Source organism: Trametes versicolor, assembly GCF_000271585.1.
Source record: "Trametes versicolor FP-101664 SS1 unplaced genomic scaffold TRAVEscaffold_4, whole genome shotgun sequence".
In the NCBI taxonomy this organism is placed as follows: domain Eukaryota; kingdom Fungi; phylum Basidiomycota; class Agaricomycetes; order Polyporales; family Polyporaceae; genus Trametes; species Trametes versicolor.
The window spans coordinates 203,147-225,114 of NW_007360324.1; the positions used below are offsets into that span (position 1 = coordinate 203,147).

Here is a 21,968-nt window from a genome sequence, read left to right on the forward strand (position 1 = left end):
CGCGGGACGTGACCCGACGCGGACACGTGATACACGCGTTAATTAGTACCTCACCCCGGGTTACGATCGTTACTAACCGTGCAGCAAGTATTGCAACAACTTCATCATGTATGCTATAGAATCCATGAAGACAATATCAATGCACTTCAGCAGCAAACGGGCCTCTTCCTTCAACCTTGACGTCCATCATCTTCCAGTACTTGCAGCCCTTCCCGTCGTTTCTACCACCCACCGCACACGCCCACCAATACCTTGTTACCGCTGCCTTCATACCGCGTGTCCCTCCGCTAGATGCCCCAGGAGGAGAAGCTTGCGTCGACGTTCCGCCTTCCAAATCGTTGCCGGTCTCGTGTGGGTACCGGTTCTTCATATCAGGGCGCAGAATACAAGGAATGCTGCAGTCGCATCTCGGGATCGTGCGCGAGAGAAAGTCGGGACGGAAGAAGCGGAAGGTGACGTTGATTCGCACGTTCGATGCACCCTGCAACTTCGCCAGCCGTGTCTTGTCGTCCGTGAGCGAGGGCGGCGGAGGAAAGGGCGGGTGGAACATGTCGATACTGTTTTGGGGAGGGACAGCATGTTTAAACTTTTCCTGCGTCGATGCGTGCATGATGACCAGCTATGAAAGGCCATCAAACACAACCCTCATTTGCATCGATGCACAGAGACCCACAGAGTTGTGCCGTAGGGGGATATTGAATGTCCGAGCTGAGCGATCGTCCTTCTCGTCTGATGGTACGACCTCACGCAGCCGGAAGGTACGGCCTACACCTGCGTAGCGACACGCAACGAAGTCTTGAGTCCCATATACCTTGGTAAGTCGCTATAAATGCTCACCAAGACTAAGACTAGCGATGGTTGGGTAGGGACCCAGGTGGGTTAGCTGGTCGGAGTGAAAGCAGATGTTCTCCTTCGCGCCTGCATAGCAATTGGATGCCGCGACGTTGGCACGCCAGAGAAGAGGCTCTGCGTCTTTGTCGCTCGTATGCCCTCCCCATTCGAGCGGAAAGCGTTGACGTTTGCGCATCTCTGCGTTTACGATATGCTCGATGATCTGGCAGGCCTCTTCCATTGGGGATGGAAAGAGGGGAGGCAGCTCCCTTCTACGTCCTTGATACCTGAGAAGCGACAGAAGCCGAATGTGATGACGGCAGATATATACCAGCACATAAACGAACTGACCAGTACTCGGTCTCCTCGTGCAAAACATCGCTGGGAGATGTACCACGTCTATAGAAAGAGGACACATGTCCGCTGGAACGCTGCCAATCTGGGCTGGCGCACAGCAGTGTATAGAAAAGACTATGGTGACCGGTCGTTTAGTAACAGTGCGGACCGTTGTACGCTCGGTCGATGCTTACCGACAGGCTAGTTCGGGCGTTAATACAGAATGATGCATAGTGCACGGCGTATGCTCAGCCACAAGTTCCGGGGTTGCAAGAGTGAGGGGGAGCAAGCGTGGGACCCGAGTCTTCGAAGTGGAGGCAGACTGGTTCGTTTGGCTGAGATCTCCAAGGAACTTCATGCCAGCGATGCCTCTGGTCTTTGAGGCACTCGCACGCATAGTTGCAGGAGGGGAACTTCCGCTGGGCGCCCCAGCGGACGACTTGGACGGTGTGTGTGGGGAAAGTATAGTCTTCTCGCCTCTGAGCCAGCTTTCAATACTTCTAGGGTCATTGTCGGCCAGTTTACGTCGCTTCATAGGTGGCTCTGATCGCAAGGCTCGGGCTGCAGCTTCGAGGTCGCCGTTGGCGTCGATGAGTGCGTCCAGCAACACGGCGTGCTCAAGCTCTTCGGGTTGTAGAAGACTGGAGAGCATCGCAAGCAAAGTGTCTGTATCCGTCTCTGCGTCAGTCATGATCTAACGCGAACTGAAAGAGGACGAGTTTGAGCTGCGTCGAGGACAGGGACAAGGAGGGCGCGCTTCGGAGACGCGCAGCCGTAACGCGATCGACTCGCGTCCACGTGATGTGCCCCACTGCCACCGGCCCGCCCGGTATCGAGACGACTCGGGCTGGCTACTAGTACTACGTTGCGGTCAACAGCCATGTCGGACAGGAAGAGTGCCGCCGACACACTGCCTGTGGTCTCCCAACGGACGTCTCCCGCTTCGAATGCGGCGAGGACAGGCGTGTATCGTCATCCTTGCCTTATCCGGGTACGTTCCCCTCTCGTGAAGCGTTCGGAGCCCCACGCTGGTTGCTGATAAGCACCCCGACAGAGTGCCATGATCATTTATGTTGTGCTGTGCTCTTATGTCGTTTACATTTTTTGGGACTCTGATCCCACCGGGCCCGACTTCTCTCATCTCGCTAGTCATTGCGCACACATCACTCCGATACCCGCGCAGTCCTACATCGAACGTCAAGACGCGCTTGCACGGACCCTCGCCTCCGTTAACGCCGCGGCCTACATTGCGGAGCCTGGAGCCAGCGCGGAATACTTTGCCAACATCTCTAGCAGCCACTGGCACCTCTCAGAGCGTCCTCTCCTGCTCGTAGTCCAGCCCACCACGGACGAGCATGGCGAAACACGGGCAAACGTTTCCGTCTTGACGCCGTATTTCGAGGAGACCAGGGCGAGGCTTCTACCGATCCCGAGCGACGCTGGGATTACCTACACGGCATGGCCCGAGGACCACAACCCCTACGAGCACGCTCTCTCGCTACTACCTAAGCTCGCAGGCGCTACCATCTACGTGGACGGCAATGTCAGAACATTCGTCACAGACGGTCTGCAGAAGGCCGCGCCAAAGGCCTTGGTATCGAGCGCGCCCGTCGAGGTCCGGCGGCTTCGTGAGCGCAAGAGCACCGAGGAGATCGATATCCTCAAATGTGCGAACGAGGTAGGAACGCGGATACATGGATGTTTGTTTGTCTTGCTGAACGGGCGTTCTATAGGCAACAGTGCTGTCCATACGAGCGGCACGAGAACATATGAAGATCGGCATGCGAGAATCAGAGGCCGGTCAGCTTGTGACTTCCGCTCTGACGGCTGCTGGCCTGAAAGGCGGATTCGCACTCACCCTGTTTGGAGGCTAGTCCCTTTCCCCCCCTGTTGCTTGTGCTTGCATATTTACATTCCGTAGAAAATGCTGCCTTGCCCCATGGGACCGGAACCAACCGCGTTCTTGGCAAGCACGACTTCGTCCTCGTCGACTGCGGGGGTTCGCTTCATGGGTATGAGAGCGACGTAACCAGGGTTAGTTTACGCATCCAATTCTACATTACCTCGCTGATATTGAGAACTTGTCCACAGACATTCGCGTTACCGGACTCGGTCATTCCGTTGAGGTACCAAGCTCTGTGGGGGATTGTGCATGCGGCACAGCGAACTGCGCTTGAAGTAGCTGCCAACGGCACTATCACGTCTGCCGTCGACCAAGCGGCACGCAAGATCATCAAGGAGGCCGGTTACGGCGAGTTCTTCACGCACCGTCTCGGTCATGGTGAGTCGCAGTCTTTAGTCGTCAGTACTCAGCATTTACAACGTTGTCCCAGGCATTGGTCTCGAAGGCCACGAGTCACCGTACTTGGTCGGTGGGTCCGATGACGTTATTCTGACAGGACACACCTTCTCGGACGAGCCAGGAATTTACATTGAGGGCAAGGTGAGTACTTGCGCTACTTGTGGTGTACCTCGTTTACCGATCTCGTACGGCAGGTCGGCGTCCGGCTGGAGGACTGTTTCTACATCGACAAGAATGGCGTAGCACAGTATCTTACTGCAGGGGTAGGGGCTCCGGCTAGTAGCCCATGGACCCCGTAGGATGGTTGCCAATACCTATAGCACTCTAGCTTTGATTTGTATCTGGAGGTTATTTGTGGATGAAAATCTGTATCCTTGACCTTTGCGTGTAAGGCTTCGCGTCGTGCAACCACTGTATACGCTGAGATGCTGAGATGCGCAACACGCTGACACTCTTCTGAAGCTCAGGAAAGGCTGCCGCCCCTGCGATCCACTTTCAGATATCCAATACCGGGCCGGACCCGGGGAATGATCGAGTTCTTAGCGCTAAGCGCTCATTTCCCATGAAAATGTTCATAGCGCTCACGGCTTGGTACCGCACTCTACTGAACGCCTCGAGCTCGAGCTTCCTGCTTCGCCCTAAAACGCTCCCTACCTGCTTACTATCGTCGTTGCAAAATGCCCTCACCTGAGGAAGCCTCCACATCCTCGCCTCCGCCGGCTGACACCCCACCGGCCGAGGCCGCAACCTTCAAGTCGCTCGGGCTGATCGACCCGCTCCTCGAAGCCCTCGAGCAGATGCAATACAAAGCCCCGACCGAGATCCAAGCAGAGGTGCTCCCGCACGCGCTCCAGGGACGCGACATCATCGGCGTCGCCTCGACGGGCTCCGGCAAGACCGCCGCGTTCGCGCTGCCGATCCTGCAGAAGCTGTGGGAGGAGCCGAAGGGGCTGTTCGCGTGCGTGCTCGCGCCGACGCGCGAGCTCGCGGTGCAGATCGCGCAGCAGTTTGAAAGTATTGGGAGCGCGATGGGCGTGCGGTGCGCGACGATCATTGGGGGCGTGGATATCATGGCGCAGAAGGTCGCGCTTGCGAAGAAGCCGCATATTGTGGTTGCGACGCCGGGGAGGCTGAATGACCATCTGGAGGAGACGAAGGGGTTTAGCTTGAGGAGTCTGCAGTTCTTGGTATGTTTTTGTACTCGCTCAGGGAAGGCGGAGTATTCATATTGCTCTGTCGCTGCATAGGTCCTAGACGAGGCCGACAGGCTGCTTGACATGGACTTCGGTCCTATTATCGACAAAATTCTAAAGGTCATCCCCAAGGAGCGGACAACATACCTCTTCTCGGCGACGATGACTACGAAGGTGGCGAAACTTCAGCGCGCAAGCTTGTCAAATCCTGTCCGCATAGAAGTGAACTCGAAGTGCGTCCACCTCGATTTGATTCGCCCTGACATGCGCTGAGTATTGTGCATCTAGATATTCGACTGTATCGACATTGCTGCAATACTACCTCTTAATACCGCTCCCCCAAAAGGATGTGCACCTCATCTACCTCGCAAACACACTTGCACAAAATTCGATCATCATCTTCACTCGGACTGTGCACGACGCTCAACGGTTAGCATCCCGCAGCGGAAGTCTCAACGTCAGCTAAACAAGAACTCTTTTCAGGCTGTCAATAATTCTCCGAACACTTGGCTTCCCGGCGATACCATTACATGGACAGCTCAGTCAGAGCGCCCGTCTCGGCGCGCTGGGGAAATTCAAGAGTGGCGGTCGGAAAGTGCTCGTTGCGACCGACGTCGCGAGTCGGTCAGTATTTTACACTGTCGTCTTGCCCTTACGAAACATAACTCACCGCCACTCATCACAGAGGTCTCGATATCCCCTCAGTAGACGTTGTCATCAACTACGACATTCCCACACACTCCAAGGACTACATCCACCGTGTTGGCCGTACCGCGCGTGCCGGACGGTCGGGCAAATCCGTCACTCTCGTCACTCAATACGACGTCGAGCTTGTGCTGCGCATCGAGCAAGTGATCGGGAAGAAGATGGAGCTGTGGCCTGTCGACAAGGAAGAAGTCGCCCTGCTACGGGAGCGTGTGGACGAGGCTGGCCGGCTTGCGACAAGCGAGATGCGGGAGCAGGGCATCCGGGGCGGACACAAGAAGCGCAAGCGTGGAGGGGAGGATGGTGGCAAGGGAGATATGGACCGGGACGACGATGTCCACGAGGCCGGCATGCCGATGCACAAGAAGAAGGGCAAGAGCAGCAGGCGGTGATGTGTGTACATTGGGTATATGCTAGTCTACAGCGTGGTTGGAGTTGGTACATCCCATTACTACTTCATAAACATCAGGTCTGACCGCAAAACATACTTGGTGCCCTTCGTGACCGGAGAGCCTTCATGCAACATACAATCCTGACCATGGCTGACATCTTTGTCAGATACGCTCCTGAGGCAGGGATGGTAGCACATACCGGTGCAGGAGCGCAGTTCCACGAGTGAGCGGAGGGACGATTGTCTCTGTCGGTTTTCCCTTGTGCTCTTGGTAGAACAAAGTCTACAAAAGCGGTAGGCGCAGCTCAAACACATGCGAAGCAATAACGTGTCCACTCACCTCGCCCCCTTCAATACCGTCCTGGCTGCCAGTCAAATATATGAGCAGCGTCCACTCCGACTTCGCTCCGGTCTCCGAATCGCGCACCGCATCGTCGTAGTGTGGGCCGAAGTATTGTCCTTGCGTGTACTTGTACACGCGTATATTCGAGTTCAACGAGTGTGCGGGGCGCCGTGCGTTCGGCGCTGCTCCGGCAGGACGCTTTGCCCATGCGGGGTAGGGGAACTCCGGGAGGTGGGGGGCGAGGACGGCGTGGATGCGCTGCGCGAAGTCGACTGAAGGAATCGACATCCGGTCTATCCGTTGAAGGCCATGAAGCATGGCAAAGTTCAGTGAGTTCGATGGCTTTATTCGAGGCAGACGTACGGTTGACCCGTTCGGCCTCCCCCCTCTTCTTCGGCGGGGTGAGCTCTAGCGGGAGGCTATCTATGAACTTCACGTAGGCTTTGCATTCTTCTGGAGAGAAGAAGTCCTGTGCGCGAGTTCAGCGGGAGGCTCCATCGTTGTGTTCCCGATATACTCGGAGACTAGTACTCAGGGCACGTACGTCGATGAGCAGGATCTGGTCCTCGAGTATCGCTCGGCACTCCAGCCCTTCTTTCGGGGACAACTCCGGGAACCTGACTGCAGGTATTTTGCTGGGAGCTGCAGAGGATGCAGGAGTGGTGATCGCGCGTGCCTTCTTCGCCATGGCGGTTCAGGATAAAGCAGGGCCACTCAAGTTGCCGTCAACTGCAGGGATATTTATGTAGGTCGCCGGTCCGCGAAAGTCGGGATGAGCGAAATGCTTCCGCCCCTGGAGGAACGGGGATGGACAGACTGCTTTGTACCTTGAGAACGTCACTTTGCCGGAGTGGTTAACGGGATCGCCTGCTATTCATAGCTGCCAGCGGTTGGGCTTTGCCCGCGAGTGTTCGAATCGCTCAGGTGACGACTTTTTGCTTACAAGCACTCTAAAAGTGACGACAAAAGGCCATTCAAGTGGTTCGCAAAGCACGACAGTCTAGACATGCACACAAGGAAACGTTGAAACTTAAAGATGGCATTATACAAATATACAAAACATCCGCGCGACAGAGACAAGAACAACAGTACAGCGTACGACAAAAAATTACTTAGGGATGTTGCCTAACTCATACGTCCTGCGGCGCCCAGAGAACACACCGTCCGCTTCCATTTCCAGTCGCGACCCTCTCCACGATACTCGGGTGGGAGCAAGTGACCGCCTGCACCGCGGTGATCCTGTATCAGGAGCAAACGTCAGCGCTGCACAAGCTCCTAGAGTGAACATTGGATCGCACTTGGTCTTGTCAGCCAGCTTGACAATATGATCACCCTGAAATACACGTTAGCTAGGTCGTAAGCTGAACGCTGAAAGGTGTCTGACTTTGCACGAGAAGACGTCAACCGAGTGGTCCATGTTCCCGATCTAATACATGTGTCAGAGACGGCTGATCACGCGAAAGGACGCGAACATACCGTGAAGTGAGGGTATACGTCCGGGTTGGTTGTCCACTGAGCCTTTAGAATGGTGAGCCATTTACCCTATGGCGGTTATGTCAGTGAAGAGCTCGCAGTCCATACCAACGCGGGGAAGCCTACCGTCTGGCAGTTGTGCTTGATCTGACTGAAGGGCCGTGATGACGGGAATGGTGCCTCCTTGTCCAGCCACGAAGACTTGATATCCCACACTGCGAGAAGGTTAGAGGGCGCCACTCCTTGTCGGCGAGAGAACTTACGCCGAATGGTGTCGTCGTAGCTCGTGCTCACGATCGAGCGGCCGCGGGAGTCCCAGTATGCCGAGCTCACCGACTTGTTGTGCTGCCACCGTGCACGCACGGTCGACTGGCCCTTCTTGGTGGCGAGCAGCTTGTCGATGGTCTCGCGATCGACTTCGTTAGGCAGGGTTACTATGCTGTTGTCTCTGCCCTTGGACGACGATGAAGGAGTGTTTGGTGCCGAACGGAGGGACCGGGAGCTCAAAGTCTCCAGCATCCTCGCGTCCCATACCCTACGAATCACAAATATCTTAACACAGAACACATGAGATGTGCAGAATGAGCTTACTTCAACTCGCGGCTGTTGGACGCGGTGACCAAGAAATACGGTCGAGTGGGGTTGACGCTTACGCTCCCGATCTTGGTGTCGGATAAGTCATATCGCTTTGCATGCGACCGGTGGGCGCGAAGGTCCATATGGGTCACGCCGCCCGCGACGTCTGAAATCCACATCTCGTTGCCGTGTGGAGGGAGGTCGACAGACGTGATGAGTATGTCGTCGGTTGCGTAGACTTCATGTGCCATTCCGGAAGTCAATGATAGGTTTCGGATAGTGCAGTCGTATGCGGTTGTAAAGACCTGTGTCACTATGAGTACAGCAAATTGTTTCAGGTACCACAAGACATACGCTGAAGGCATCTATGGGGTCAAATTTGACGGAGGATATCGAGGACTTGGATGTGGCGGGCCAGTGCATTTGCAACCTGTAGTACTTCCCGCCCTCCGCGTCTTCAACGGAGGTGAGTTCACCATCCTCGTCTACAGCTTCTTCTATAGGAGCTCGGGCGTCCCAGATCCCGAGTTCGCCGTGCTTGTCTAGACACCGAAGGGTCGATACGACAAATTGGGAGGTCACAACTAAGCTTACCTCCGAAGAATATCAGGTCCTTCGTAGGCTCTGGATGGTACGCCGCACTATATATCCGGTCGTGCGTAACCTTCGCACGCGACACAACCTTGAGCTTCCCCAGCTTCTGTTTGAGCTGCTTCACTTCCGCCTCTTCCTTCACATCGTCGTCGAAGACGTATGCATCGTCCGAGCTCGCCTGCCTTGGACGTGGCGTTTTCAGGATCTCAGCGAACGTGTGTCTGAGCTCCCCCAGTTCCTCGGGTGTGAGCTCGTCGGTGAGCGCCTGCAGATCAAGGTCGTGGTGGCGGGGCCGCTTCGCCTCGCGTTCGCGCTCCGCCGCCGCCAGGAGCTCCTCTTCTTCCTCGCGGCGCCTCTGCTCCTCCGCACGCTACATAACCACGACACATGTTGGGACAGCACTGCCAAGATGTAGAACGCGGCGTACCTCTCGCTTCCTCTTCGCTGCCGGACTCTCGTTCGGATCGACTGTGGGCGCCCTTCTGAGCCGTGTAGACTGGCGCGTGGGCATCGCAGGCTGTTTAGGCTTCTTGACGCGTGGTTGCACGGGCTTCGCGGCGGATTTACCGCTCTTCGTGGGCTTCAATGACTCCGAGGCGTTCGCCAGTCCGAGCTCGGCGAGCAACGCGCGATTGCGGGCAATGGTCGCCTCGCGCTCGAGTTCACTGTTGGGTGGCTGTGAGCTCAGCTGTCCCCGATGGAGACTCTACACAGTGTGCGTACTAGTCTGATGTGTCTGACATATCTGTGATTTCTCTGTGGTGTATCGCGTAGCGTGTGGTATGTGGTGGAAGGGGGTAGCCAGGGGGGGAGTGCAGGGGTGTGCGAGCCTGGTGGGCAAAACAAGACCGACAGCCAGCCGGAGCCGCCCAGCGCCAAAGCTCGATCGTTGCACGGCGCGTGACTAATGATGCGCGTGAAGTCACACTCACAGCATCGTGTGACGGTTGGCGTCCTGGCTCTCCTCTGTCGCCGCGAGGCGCAGGAAATGAAGCAGCAGCAAGTAGCTAGACAGACAACCGGAACGCAATAATATATGCTGTACAACTAACTAGCAGCAGAGGGCGGGGTATCGCTACATGCTGGTATTTGCCCCTCCCATGTTCACCACAAACGTGCTCCGCCCACCCCGGGGCAGCACCAGCACGTTCTCCGCGCCATGTACCTGATACGTTTCGCAGCTAGGTACCACGCTCGAGCGCATCCTGTGTTCGCCCGGGATGGGTAGAGCAGTCACACCGATCTTCGGCAAAGGCAGCTCTCCGTGGTGGAGGGCTATGAGCGTGATCGGCACCGAGAACGTCTCGCCGTCCTGTAGCAGCTGGTGAGCGACACCAGATCAAGCGTGGGCTGGGCGAGAAGTAGACCTTACCTTGGCCAAGAAGTCTCCCCGCTTGCGTCCGCTGACGAGCCACTCCTGTGTGAGATCTTCGATGTCATATCGCATGAGGTACCGGTCGACCTGCTCGTCCTCCGGTGGTGACCAGTGGAACGACGTCTCCACAGTCAGCAGCGCAGAGATAGGCTGGCCCGCGTAAAGCGGCCGTGTGCATTTCTTGGATTTCTCGACTGAAAATGGGTTCTCCATGATCTGCAGGCGTGCCGCTGCAAGGATCTAATTGGCGGGATGCATCAGCAAGGGCAGAAGTGGGCAGGATTTGGAAACCACGTACGTGCATCTGCGGCACGTCGACAGGGATAACGATCTCGCGCCATTCTCCGAATGATGTTGGCGACCTGCGCGTTTTCAAGATCTATGTATGGCTCAGCAGTCGTTTGTAATACAAAAGGAACACCTTGTGCTTACCTCAATCACCCGACGCAACCCAGCTCCCATGTCGTCATCGCCGGGGGTGACTCCGGGCACAGTGAGCTCGCCGGTGACTCCGTACAGTTCTACCCAAGAAGCGGTCGTCTCCAGTGCCTGCACCAGCTTGTCCACTATGTCCTGACGTAGTGGGTCTAGTGACGGTGTTTCGGTGACCACTTCGCTGGCGGCTTGCTCTATGAGCGATTCGACCTCTGTCCCAGGGCGTCAACAACTGAAGCGTACTAACAGACTGCACGATCTACCTTCGCGAAGCATGCGGTACGAGATCTGCAGCTTCAACGGATCTCGCACTGCGACAGGTCAGTTCGCCGTGCCGCGCGCTCCGTACGGCGTGCTTACCTTGACCACGACTAGCATCCATCTGGAACAGGAAACGCCCCGGCTGTGCTGGAGTGATAGTCTTCACAAGAGATTTAGCCCCCGCTCGTTTCAAGGACAGCTACAGACACGTACCACAACGGACGGCTTCTGCGACATGCAGCTCGTGACCTTCACCCCATCCGCCTCGTTCGGCGACAGCAGCTTGGTGGAGCGCACCCGCACATGTTGGTGCGACGTCGTCGATAGCGTGAAGCGCGTGAAGAGTCTGAAGATGGTCTGCGAGTGTCTTAAAGAAGGATGAGGCAGCCACTGACCTCGTTCCACGGAAGAAGTCCTCGACGTTGATCGCCACGGGCAGGGACGTCGCGACGACCCGGCTGAGCCGCAGTGTCCTGGTGACTTCTAGCTCGGATGTGGTGACATACTCGACGGCGACGTTGATTCTCTACGGTACGCTGTGAGCACATCTCACTATAGCCGTACTCGACGCTCGAACACATACCATGAAGTGATATGCCGATGCGTCCGTGTGAGGGATGGCTGCAACGACGGTTTGCCCGTGCTTCAAATCCAAAAAGGTCACGGATTCCTCATCCTTGCGGATGGGCGGTACGTCTACAGGAAATCAGAACTCAGCCGTATAAGCACTGGTGGTCGCTCGCTCACCATCCCCGCTCAGTTCGGCTTCCTCGTACTTGAACTGAATGCCAGACGGCGCACTGAGTTTCACCTGCGCAGTGGCGATATCGTTCCGTCCGGTGGAAAGGATGACCATGATCCTGGAGGACGTTCCGAGTTCGACTACCCGACTGTTAACACAAAATGTCCGCGGCGAAGGCGTAAGGGGCGACTCACTGCGGGGAGGCTGCTTGAGTCGTACGTCGAGTGCCTTGAGATCCTTCGGAATATGCACCAGAGCAGGCATGTTCCCGGCGCGGATCTGCTTGGGAGTCTTCGTGTGCTTCCACTGAAAGTGCAAACGTGCGATGGAGATCTCCGTGCTAGACAGGGTGTACGTGCCCGCCGAGGACGACTGCAAGCCGCAATGAGCCGCGTACGCTGATACTTCGCAACATTCAGGCTTACGGGACAAAAAAGGGTGAGCTCGTTTCGTCCGGGAGCGAGCTGCGCAGCTTCGTGCGTGAACGACAGCCGGCTGTTTTCCCGACCCGTCAGCTGCATTTCGATCTCATCCACAAGTAGTTCCTACAACTGTTTTCAACAAATGGCCACTGCATGAATACGGGAAAGACATACGCAGGGTAGGCGGTTGTGTACCACGACTTTGAGCAGAGAGCCATCCCGGGTATCCGCCAGCTTGGCGTCATGTTCCACGATCGTCAACGACAATGCTGGGTGGTCGGGGTAAGGGGTATCTGCATAGCAAGGCACTCTGTAAGCCATATCAAACGACCGCAGGCGGCAGTCATACCGGAGTCCAGCTCATGTGCAGCGTCCTTGAGAGCCGATACGAGCTGAGCGACGTAGGCTTCGCTGTCATCCGTGCTCAAAAGCAGATCCATCCCCATGTCGTCGACATATGCTCTGAGGAAGTGTAGGAGGATGTGGATCCACTCCCGGTCTTTGGATTTCTCCGCGAAAGCGTGGATATCCAGGGCACGGTTCAACATGAATGCCTCCAGCGACGTCCATCCGTGCGGGGAGTAATGCGCTGGAAGGGATGTGTATGTTTGCAGCGCGCTGGAGAGGCGGCCACGGTGACTGAAGGCGATGTGAGCTACGACGCGTCGTATATATACCAGAAACACGTACACGTCGAGTGCGGCCAGGGAGCCATGGAGCTTCAGTGCGAACTTGCGCCGCCCCGCGGCGGCATAGAGCTCGATCGCGCGGTTCGTGATGGCCACATATAGCTCGTAGAATGCGTCCACATCCACCAGCGCGGAAGCGAGATCCGTTCGCGAAATGGTTTCCGACGCCTCCTTGATTTGTGATTCTTGGGGGCCGGTGTAGTTTGACGATAGGGCAAGGCAGAAGGGCGGCTTGTTTGGGAGGTGACCCGCAGCTATGCCGAACACATCAAGCTAACATCGGGTTGAACACGCGCACATCCGATGAATAGGTATTATGCAATCCTACCTGGTGACGTGCGAGTTCAACAAGTTCGCCCTTCGCAGCGCTGAACGGGGCAAGGGCAGCCTTGCCCAGTTCCAGCGGCCGTGCCCACTCGTCGCATTGGTCGACGACGCTGAGAGCTGAGGAGTAGATCCAGGATTCGATAAAACATGGCGGTAATGTGTCCTGTTCTATATTCATGACGGTCCTCCCCATACATGCGAGTAATTGAACTAACCTCAACGTCCCGCAATGTCCGCGCCATAGTAGTGAGGAAGGTTGCCGTCTTCCGACATATCTCCTCCAAGTCGCCCAGTCCGCTGAGCAGCGCACATTGCCTGGCCAAGAGGTAGACTCGAAAGTCAAAGACGGAGATAGTATTCGCCAGAATCAAGTCGCGATAGGGCTTCTTAGACACAGACAACAGAGGAGCGGAGTTGTCAGAGGACGAGGGAGTGATGAGTGGACCGAACCAGGACAAGTTCTTCTCGCGCAGGACCTGGAAGAACGTCGCCTCTAGCTCATAGTATTGCTGCAATGCATCTTCGTGCAGGTTCATTCCCTCCAAGGAGCTTGCGATGCTTTCCTGCAAGTGAGCTGAGTACCACGCGCTGCTATTAGCCTCACCTTCCTGGACATACCTTCAAGATGAAGAACGTGCAGAAGTTCCATCCGGGCATTTGTCTCTGGCCCTCTGACCGCCTTACTTCCTCCTCTCGCTGAGCGAGCGCGCTATCAAAAGCGGACAACACGCCCTCCTTGATCTTGGTGGTAAGGTCTGCCCACACAGCGGGATTGTCCCTCTCTGCAGACCAAACAAGTTGTACGCATCTGCAGCAGGACTCAGAAGACGTTCACACATAAAAGGGGGATCTTGATTGACCTGTCCTTCTTGTCGGTATTGAAATCCGCTTTGACTTTATCCAGCACGGACGCCTTCATCTGGAACAACCGCCCTTGCGCGACGCTCTGGTCCGGACGTACGATATGAACGAGCAACCATTCTTGATTCTTCCGCTGGCCCACAGAGGCGTGCCATTCCTTAATGTGCTTACGAGTTGTGGCCTTGTACGCTTCACTGTCCTGCTCACTACTGCGTGAGGACTAGCCGCATGGGAGAAGCGGGGCGAATCACCTCGCATATAAACACGAAGATGTTCAGCATAGGCTTTCCGAGGATGCTCTGCGGCACCTGCGACGCTGTCTGGTCCTCCCGCAAAGTTTCCAAAGGGACGAATTTGACATCGAGCTCTTGTATTGTGCGGATGGTAGGCCTGGCAGAGGACTTCCAGTGTAGGTTGCGCAGAGGAAGTTGAGAGAGAAGAGACGCGTGGATCTGCTTCCAGTGGTCGGTAGAGAGGAAGACAAGAGGGGCAGCATATGTGACGACGACGCGTTGGGAGGTAGAAGCCATGGCCATCGCCCACAGAGCCAGCCGTGCGACCCTGCTTTCCTGGGAGTCGGATGCGAATACCTGCGAGCTTCTCTGTCAACCTAAACTCTATTCTCTTACAATGTCGCCACTCCAAATAACCCCGTTCCTTCCTGCCACTTCCTCGCTCGCCCACGAAGATGGTCCGGACTTGTTGGCGAGTATGCGTCTGCCTGTACGAAGTTTGTGCGGATGCAAAGCAGGTATGGCCAGAGATGGTGGCGGAGATGACCAAAGACAGCCGGGTGCACGGGCTGTTCTACGTCATTTCCTCTGTGTCGTCTGCAGCCGGAACCATCCGCGCGCGGGCATCTGACAGGGATGGTCGACTGAGCTGATCTTGCCACGCAGCCCGTACCTGTGTTTCCGGACCTCCGATGCCTCTCGCTGACGCACACGACCATTGACCGGCTCTTTTCCCAGCCATATAAGCCCACCGCAATCCAGATCACCCCCTGTTCCCACCCCCATCGTACAACATGCCCGTCAACCCTCGTGCAGTTCTGCTGCACGCGACCGGCGTCGCCGTCATGACATATGGCTATATGAATCTCCCAGACATGATTGCTAACATCCGAATGGCCGAGATGAAAGGCGGCCATTTCCAGTTTCTCACTATTCAGGGGTATGTCAATATTATGCGCCACAGTGCTTCATGTTCGTTGACTTCATGAGATAACTTAGCCTCGTCCTGGCCTGGATAACTATGATACTGAGCCTTGGTTGCGATCTGTTCCCTTCCAGTAAGGACATATTTGTGTGCCCCCCATCAACGTCAAAGAGCTGATGATTTGCTGTAGGACTACTCAGGAACGCCAAACGAACTATACTGATGACGGCTCTTCCGGTACGTGGCTACGGTGCCATGAAGTCACAGACCACTGATACAATAATATCTCAAGGTGTCCATCGTCATTTCGACCATCTACTGGAACCTACTCCTATTCATGCCACACATGATCTTAATGGCTGACCCCGAAGAAACGACTCCGACGTCATCCAGTCAAGTTTCTGGACCAACGCGTCTATCGCTCCCGGTCGACCTAGCGCTACACGCTGCGCCCGCCATCGCTATGTTTATCGACTTCTACTTTTTCGAACCGCGATATTCGAAGAGCGTGAGCCGGCGAGGTTCAATTGCACTCGCCGCACTGTCCGGTTCTTGGTACTCTTGGTGGGTCGAGCGTTGTGCTAGTTACAACGGCTTCTGTAAGTATTTTGCTCCATTGCACATCACGTCAACACTAACCTTGATGTTTTTGTCAGTCCCGTACCCATTCCTGACCGAGAACCCTTACAACATCCGAGTCCTCATCTATACAGGGGCGACCGTATTTTCGGCAGTGTCCTTTATGGTTCTGAACGCCCTACACCCCTAGCTCCCTTCCGACACCCACATCTAACACTATCACCGTGCTCGCTATGTACCTCAAAGCGAGGCTGCTTGTAGCTTAAATAGACGTAGTAATCCCAGGCTGTATTTCCGTATCTTCAGCCACCGCGACGCGCATCGAGCGCCCGCGGCGCGTCGCGAGTCATCTGAGATCGAGATCTGAGCAGAGCGCGATCGCCCGCTGCTATAAACTCGATCGCCACTCTGACTCGGGTCATCCTATCTCTTCAATCTTGCATTAAGACACCCACTGCAACCCGTTTCTACAACACAGCGCAATATGTCTGCACAACCTACGAAGCAGAAGCTATGGGGTGGGCGTTTCACCGGAAAGACCGACCCTCTGTGAGTCTCTTTACTCGGAGTCCGGACTACATCTGCCAGGAGCGCGCTGATGGTGTAGTATGGTTTCTTAGCATGCACGAGTTCAACCAGTCGCTGCGCTATGACAAGCGCATGTACGCTGCGGACATCGCTGGTTCCATCGCGTATGCCAAATCGTTGGCGCTGGTGGGCATCTTGACGGAGGACGAGCAGAAAAAGATCGTAGACGGTCTCACTGCTGTGGGCAAGGAATGGGAGCAGGGTGTGGTGAGTGCGACGCCAGCCGCGTCCTTCTGGATAAGGCGCTCATTCTCGATGTAGTTCCAAATCCAGGCCGACGACGAGGACATCCACACTGCGAACGAGCGCCGCCTCACCGAGCTTGTCGGTCCTCTTGGCGGAAAGCTCCACACCGGCCGCTCGCGCAACGACCAAGTCGCCACGGACATGCGCTTGTGGCTCCTCGGGGAGGTTCGCGCTGTCGAAAAAGGTCTGAAGGACCTCATCCGCGTGATGGTGGAACGCGCGGACAAGGAGAAGGATATCCTCATGCCCGGCTACACTCACCTGCAGGTTAGTATTAGGCTTGGCACTTACACCACAGAGTCCTAACACCCTTTTGCAGCGCGGCCAACCCATCCGGTGGTCGCATTTCCTCCTCTCGCACGCGTTCTCCTTCCGCGCCGACTTGGAGCGCCTGCAGCAGCTCATCCCCCGGGTATCTATTCTGCCCCTCGGCTCTGGCGCCCTAGCAGGCAACCCCTTCGGAGTGGACCGCGAGTTCCTCGCGAAGGAGCTTGGGTTCCAGTCCGTGGCCGAGAACAGCATGTACGGCGTGAGCGACCGCGACTTCATCGTGGAGTTCTTGATGTGGGCGAGTCTCTCCATGACGCACATCAGTCGCATGGCGGAGGACCTCATCATATACTCGACCGCTGAGTTTGGTTTCGTGGCATTGAGCGACGCATACAGGCAAGCCCGATCCCATTCCGGGTTCTTTTCGGCCATTCATTGACAAACATGCTGCCGTATATTACAGCACTGGTTCGAGCATCATGCCGCAGAAGAAGAACCCCGATTCGCTCGAGCTGCTCCGCGGCAAGTCCGGACGCGTGTTTGGAAACGTAAGTCACTCATTGAACATTCATATGTATCGCCCATCTCGCCTGTTTTTATTGACGTGATCCTCGTTGTTTGCAGATGTCCGGATTCTTGATGACTCTGAAGGGCCTGCCGTCGACATACAACAAGGATCTGCAGGAGGACAAGGAGCCGCTTTTCGACGCGGTCGACACCGTGGCGGCCTCGTTCCAGATTGCAGAAGGCGTAGTCGCGACTATGGAGGTGCGCGCAGTCGGGCTATGTCTCCGCAGCCAGCAGCTCACCCGACGCGTTGACAGGTGCACGGAGAGAAGATGCGGGCAGCGCTGACCATGGACGTCCTGGCCACCGACTTGGCGGAGTACCTCGTCCGGAAGGGGGTATGTATGCTCACCGGTACCGGTGCGCGCGCGTTACTGACCGATGATGTTCCGCGTCGGACGCAATCCAGATCCCCTTCCGCGAGACCCATCATGTCTCAGGGCGCGCGGTGGCATTGGCTGAGGCACGGCAGTGCCAGCTGGACAAGCTCTCGCTGCAGGACTTTAAGGGCCTGCACGAGAAGTTCGAGGAGGACGTCTTCAAAGTGTTCGACTTTGAGGCGAGCGTTGAGCGCCGCCAGTCAATTGGCGGCCCGAGCCGCAAGATGCTGGAGAGGCAGATCGCTGTCCTCAGGGAGGCCATCGCCAACTGAATTAGGCGAATAAAAATGTAGGGTTCAGAGTACGCGAGCCCCATGTAACCGTAGTAGGATAGCCACAAAAGACCCGGGCCGAGTGGTGTGCATACTAGGACCTTGCAGGGCTGTCCGTTATATTGTCTGCGGTACCTGCGGACATCGCCCGCAGCGATGGTTTGACGTCGACCGGATAGGGTTTGCGGCGTTGCGCGCAATTGGCGACCGACGCGCGCCGGGCCCATAGGCGCCTATCAACGAGACAGCGGCTCTCACACCGCCAACACAACACTGCCCTTGCCGCTCTCCCCGACCTCGCCTTCAATCCTTAGGCCTTCTTATCCTCCATACCCCTTTCTCGCTTTCTCAGCACCCTCTTGCCCGGCACCCCGCCCGACGCAGCATTGAGTGCTGCTGCCTGACCCTGCCCCTTTTCTTTCCACCTTGACTACGCCTACACCTACTCTCACTACCACCTAATACCCACATATCTACCATGGCCAGAGACAGACTCGCGGCACTTAGGGTGAGTCTTTACGCCATCTAACTCCGCCCTAGGGGCGTGCTACGTGAATTCCGGTGGCTCATGTTTACGCGGAATAGGCCCAGCAGGGCGGCGGAGCGGCGAACACCAACTCGTGAGTACAGCGCCAGCAGCCTCACCTCATCCTCGTGTATACCAACCCCGTGCGCCGATCCCAGGGACTCGTACCCGATGCAGTCGAACCTGGACTACCGCTCACGCGCGCGCGCAGCGAACCCGTACGCGCAGCAGGACGACAACCCGAGCTACGGATCCGCGGCGGCGGACATGTCGAGCACGACGAACCTGACCGCGCCCGCCGGCGCGGACGGCATGGCGGGGTTCTACAACGAGATTGCGTCGATCCAGGACGACATCCGCACGTTCAACGACAACGTCGCGCGCATCTCGGACACGCACTCGCGCTCGCTGAACGCGACGGACGACGTGGCGACGCAGCGCGTGAACCAGCAGCTCGAGGACCTCGTCGCAGATACCAGCGCACTCAGCAACGTGCTCCGCCGGAGGATCAAGTCGCTCCAGAAGCAGGGCGGCAGCGGGCGCGACGGCGAGATCCGCAAGCAGCAGGTGCGCTCGGGCTGCTCAGTGTGTGGGTGTGCAGGTGTCTGACGAGAGTTGGTGCTGTTGCAGACCGGCTTGGTGAAGCAGAAGTTCATGGAGGCGATCCAAAACTACCAGACCGTCGAGCAGCAGTACAGACAAAAGTACAAGCAGCGTTTGGAGCGCCAGTACAAGATTGGTCAGTGAAACTTGTATCGCCCAGCATTTCCGGTGCTTACCTGCCCTTGCACAGTGAAACCCGAGGCGTCGCCCGAGGAGGTCAAGGCGGTGGTTGATGATGACCAGGGCGGCCAGATCTTCAGTCAGGCTCTGATGAGTTCCAACCGCTACGGCGAGGCGCGGTCGGCATACCGAGAAGTGCAGGAACGTCACGCGGATATCAAGAAGATTGAGAAGACGCTCACAGAGCTGGCTCAGCTCTTTAACGATGTGGGTGATATGAAATGGAATTCGCAATTATGTCTAATCACCCTTTGCCCTTAGATGAGTATTTTGGTAGAACAGCAGGATGAACAGATTACTGTCATCAACGATACCGTCAAGGAGGTCGAGAAGGATGTTGAGACAGGGTGCGTGGTGCATCATTTGACTTGACCGCAGTGTTGCTCATGTGCTCGTGATAGCTTGAACTACACTTCGAAAGCCGTCGACTCCGCACGGTCAGCGCGCAAGAAACGCTGGATCTGCTTCATTCTTTGCATTGTTATTCTCATCATCATTGCCATTGTCGTTGCCGTCGTTGTTCTACAGAACAAGAAGTAGATGGTGACGATCTTCTTCCTCCCGTGTAACATACCTACCATATTCCCGGGACGTTTTACGTAGTTTTCATTTATCGGACTGGGCTTATGATACAGGAGGAGCACGCGTTGCATGCTACCGCTATCGGGTGCGGATGCATCTCCTGCGCCCCTCTCTCATCGGTCTTCGCATCCTACTTATCTATGTATGCCCTCCTCCCGGTCTGCTCTCGGCAATGGATCTTCCTCTTTTAGCTTCTCATGGTGTACCTAGATCGCTAGCTCGTGTCGCCTCCGTGTAAGTAGCGTGGCCTAGCTGGATGTCAGATCCCCCTATCGCGGGCTATCATGCCGCCTTCTACCACGCTATCTGCCTTTGCATCTTGACATGCCGATGTCTGTCCGAGACCAGCTACAATTTTCGAGTGGGGCACCTTCTGAAGGAAGAAGCGTGTGCTGTGCGTGGGGACCTGCGCAGATGACATGCGGCTGAGGGCACATTCACGTATGTTGGACGTCAGCAGGACGAGCCCGCACACCGCGAGTTCCGCGGTTCACAGCGCCCTGAGAGCCTCCGGACAGCCGCCTCAGGCTTCTCAGACACCCGGAGTCGGAAGTCGGAGGCTATCTGGGCGCGCGGGAATGCAACGCCAGTAGCGCGACAAGGCCGGATTGGTCGGGTGAAGGGAAGTCAGCGGACGTCGGGGCGTCCAGGAGAATCGGACACGTCGGCGCAGCGCCGTCGAGAGCAGCGAGAACTCACCGGATGGGTCGCTCTACCACCCACAGGCCGCGTTCCGTGTGCCACCGAGATGCGGGCCTGCCAGCACGCACAGCCCGGACGCATTTGCTTACCCGCGTCGGCAGAGCGTCTTCCGTCGCGACGGAGGAACAAAGGCTCGAATCAAGGCGGCCGCGGGGAGTCGCCTGAATGGGTTGGTCATCTTCTGCGCTGAGCAAGGAGATCGTCGGGCACAGACAAACAGCGAGGCGGTCTGGAGCCGGAAGAAACAAGAAAATTGCGGAAAGAGGGGTTGCGCTGAGCCGAGTGGAATGCGGATATTCGCCTTCAGAGGCGAATCGGGCGGCTGGATCTGTGCAATCTCGTGCAACGCCGCCACGTGCGATCTCAGATCCACATCTCGCGCGAGCTGACGCGTCCCTCCCCTTGCTCGATATATAAGTCTCCCCTCGGGGGCCACCGCCCCCTCCTACCTCTGTACACGCCCACCGCACACATCCCTCCCTCCCGTACGTCTGCCCCGCCCGTCCCACTCGTCGCTAGCGTCGTCCCTAACAGCTGCTTGCTCCACACAGACGTACTTCTATCCCCCCTCACACGACCTCCAGCCACCATGCCCGCCAAGAAGCGCTGCCAGCTCCAGTCTGAGCCCCGTTGCAACCAGGCCGTTCTGCGCCTCGTAGGCCAATGCCCGCACTGTCGTCTTGAGTTCTGCAGCACAGTACGTCCCCTTTGCATCTGCATCGATATCACAGTGGCTGACATCGGCGTCTAGCACCGCATGCCGGAGCACCATGAGTGCCAGAACCTTGAGAGTTGTCGACAGCAAGCATTCGAGAAGAACAAGGCGAAGCTGGAGAGCGAACGGACCGTAGCGTCCAAGATGGCGATGGCATGACCTGTCCTCCCACTCCCCATGCCCACGCCGCCCCCTCCGCCCTTGTCTCCGCGCAGCCACCACACAGGGTTGTTGGGCCCGCAGGCCAGGCCACCGCCACTCGCATCATCTCCACCTTCGTCTCATGTTCATGACTCTGTATATCGGCGCTATCACGACATTCACGGACGCACTCTATACCACATAATATTCTCCCCCCTTCCATAACTCCCGATGTGCCTCCCCCCTTCCCACTTCCCCAGTCGCATACAGGCTACATCGGTGTATATCGTGTTCTCATATCTCTCGCCCCGGGTATTATAAATGTAGATGCTTTGACACACGTTGACGTGCTTGTGAGCGAGCGTGATGGCCTGCAAGACTCATTCTGACCACATCGCAAGGGTGCATTGGCCAATGGGCGGCGTTCCGCGCGCCATTGGTTCCGTTTCGCGCGCGCTTTAGCGGAATCAGCGTTCTGCGCCCTGTGCCGTGGCTGTCAGGCGACGCCTATCTGCCAGTGCCTACGCCTGCCCAGGCTGCTCCACGCTCTTTCCTGACCTCTGGCGATGCGACCGTTCGTAAATACGCGTAACACCCTCAGTG

General features: G+C 56.7%; 10 protein-coding genes and 1 non-coding gene across 11 annotated transcripts; 7 read left to right on the top strand and 4 right to left on the bottom strand.

Moving 5' to 3' along the window:
- Window positions 1-136: 136 nt before the first annotated feature.
- Window positions 137-1,072, bottom strand: TRAVEDRAFT_45298 (uncharacterized protein; the record flags this gene model as incomplete). The annotated part of the gene is made up of 3 exons (XM_008038043.1): window positions 137-619; window positions 674-771; window positions 838-1,072. 3 exons carry the CDS (start codon window positions 1,070-1,072, stop codon window positions 137-139), a joined length of 816 nt encoding a protein of 271 aa, XP_008036234.1.
- A 977-nt stretch (window positions 1,073-2,049) lies between these two features.
- On the top strand, window positions 2,050-3,827 carry TRAVEDRAFT_27763 (peptidase M24). The gene is made up of 7 exons (XM_008037863.1): window positions 2,050-2,158; window positions 2,222-2,845; window positions 2,901-3,036; window positions 3,089-3,201; window positions 3,259-3,448; window positions 3,501-3,610; window positions 3,664-3,827. The coding sequence occupies exons 2-7, from the start codon at window positions 2,228-2,230 to the stop codon at window positions 3,766-3,768; spliced, it is 1,272 nt and encodes a 423-aa protein (XP_008036054.1). The 5' UTR covers window positions 2,050-2,158; window positions 2,222-2,227; the 3' UTR covers window positions 3,769-3,827.
- A 439-nt stretch (window positions 3,828-4,266) lies between these two features.
- Window positions 4,267-5,759, top strand: TRAVEDRAFT_35781 (DEAD-domain-containing protein; the record flags this gene model as incomplete). The annotated part of the gene is made up of 5 exons (XM_008037981.1): window positions 4,267-4,656; window positions 4,717-4,895; window positions 4,951-5,091; window positions 5,146-5,286; window positions 5,348-5,759. The coding sequence occupies 5 exons, from the start codon at window positions 4,267-4,269 to the stop codon at window positions 5,757-5,759; spliced, it is 1,263 nt and encodes a 420-aa protein (XP_008036172.1).
- Window positions 5,760-5,818: 59 nt separating this feature from the next.
- TRAVEDRAFT_120928 (uncharacterized protein) lies at window positions 5,819-6,789 on the bottom strand (the record flags this gene model as incomplete). The annotated part of the gene is made up of 5 exons (XM_008038356.1): window positions 5,819-5,909; window positions 5,959-6,041; window positions 6,099-6,394; window positions 6,465-6,570; window positions 6,646-6,789. 5 exons carry the CDS (start codon window positions 6,787-6,789, stop codon window positions 5,819-5,821), a joined length of 720 nt encoding a protein of 239 aa, XP_008036547.1.
- A 148-nt stretch (window positions 6,790-6,937) lies between these two features.
- Window positions 6,938-7,031, top strand: TRAVEDRAFT_t49. Its single transcript has one exon. It is a non-coding gene; the product is annotated as a tRNA-Ser (tRNA).
- A 200-nt stretch (window positions 7,032-7,231) lies between these two features.
- Window positions 7,232-9,542, bottom strand: TRAVEDRAFT_164476 (WD40 repeat-like protein; the record flags this gene model as incomplete). The annotated part of the gene is made up of 11 exons (XM_008038357.1): window positions 9,468-9,542; window positions 9,172-9,409; window positions 8,745-9,114; window positions 8,505-8,692; window positions 8,166-8,455; window positions 7,838-8,109; window positions 7,701-7,789; window positions 7,578-7,643; window positions 7,486-7,527; window positions 7,400-7,434; window positions 7,232-7,340 (listed from the first exon to the last, which is right to left on the bottom strand). The coding sequence occupies exons 1-11, from the start codon at window positions 9,485-9,487 to the stop codon at window positions 7,232-7,234; spliced, it is 1,719 nt and encodes a 572-aa protein (XP_008036548.1). The 5' UTR covers window positions 9,488-9,542.
- A 221-nt stretch (window positions 9,543-9,763) lies between these two features.
- Window positions 9,764-14,572, bottom strand: TRAVEDRAFT_164477 (uncharacterized protein). The gene is made up of 20 exons (XM_008038358.1): window positions 14,108-14,572; window positions 13,856-14,055; window positions 13,614-13,803; window positions 13,211-13,558; window positions 12,997-13,158; window positions 12,664-12,941; window positions 12,329-12,618; window positions 12,154-12,272; window positions 11,983-12,102; window positions 11,752-11,929; window positions 11,563-11,697; window positions 11,399-11,511; window positions 11,211-11,341; window positions 11,029-11,161; window positions 10,915-10,975; window positions 10,818-10,865; window positions 10,552-10,766; window positions 10,418-10,498; window positions 10,117-10,359; window positions 9,764-10,056 (listed from the first exon to the last, which is right to left on the bottom strand). The coding sequence occupies exons 1-20, from the start codon at window positions 14,390-14,392 to the stop codon at window positions 9,820-9,822; spliced, it is 3,567 nt and encodes a 1,188-aa protein (XP_008036549.1). The 5' UTR covers window positions 14,393-14,572; the 3' UTR covers window positions 9,764-9,819.
- Window positions 14,573-14,913: 341 nt separating this feature from the next.
- Window positions 14,914-15,783, top strand: TRAVEDRAFT_89407 (uncharacterized protein; the record flags this gene model as incomplete). Its single annotated transcript, XM_008038359.2, has 5 exons — window positions 14,914-15,029; window positions 15,089-15,147; window positions 15,205-15,251; window positions 15,307-15,613; window positions 15,671-15,783. Coding segments are annotated over 5 exons (642 nt in total), but the record flags the coding sequence as incomplete, so codon positions are not given.
- A 259-nt stretch (window positions 15,784-16,042) lies between these two features.
- TRAVEDRAFT_27767 (argininosuccinate lyase) lies at window positions 16,043-17,996 on the top strand. Its single transcript, XM_008037864.1, has 8 exons — window positions 16,043-16,142; window positions 16,214-16,388; window positions 16,443-16,694; window positions 16,747-17,093; window positions 17,161-17,245; window positions 17,322-17,465; window positions 17,522-17,602; window positions 17,674-17,996. Exons 1-8 carry the CDS (start codon window positions 16,078-16,080, stop codon window positions 17,914-17,916), a joined length of 1,392 nt encoding a protein of 463 aa, XP_008036055.1. The 5' UTR covers window positions 16,043-16,077; the 3' UTR covers window positions 17,917-17,996.
- Window positions 17,997-18,216: 220 nt separating this feature from the next.
- Window positions 18,217-20,077, top strand: TRAVEDRAFT_145085 (t-SNARE). The gene is made up of 7 exons (XM_008038360.1): window positions 18,217-18,424; window positions 18,502-18,536; window positions 18,601-19,009; window positions 19,073-19,181; window positions 19,236-19,432; window positions 19,487-19,572; window positions 19,627-20,077. Exons 1-7 carry the CDS (start codon window positions 18,395-18,397, stop codon window positions 19,763-19,765), a joined length of 1,005 nt encoding a protein of 334 aa, XP_008036551.1. The 5' UTR covers window positions 18,217-18,394; the 3' UTR covers window positions 19,766-20,077.
- Window positions 20,078-20,807: 730 nt separating this feature from the next.
- On the top strand, window positions 20,808-21,673 carry TRAVEDRAFT_145087 (uncharacterized protein). Its single transcript, XM_008038361.1, has 3 exons — window positions 20,808-20,994; window positions 21,061-21,206; window positions 21,261-21,673. The coding sequence occupies exons 2-3, from the start codon at window positions 21,099-21,101 to the stop codon at window positions 21,381-21,383; spliced, it is 231 nt and encodes a 76-aa protein (XP_008036552.1). The 5' UTR covers window positions 20,808-20,994; window positions 21,061-21,098; the 3' UTR covers window positions 21,384-21,673.
- Window positions 21,674-21,968: the final 295 nt, after the last annotated feature.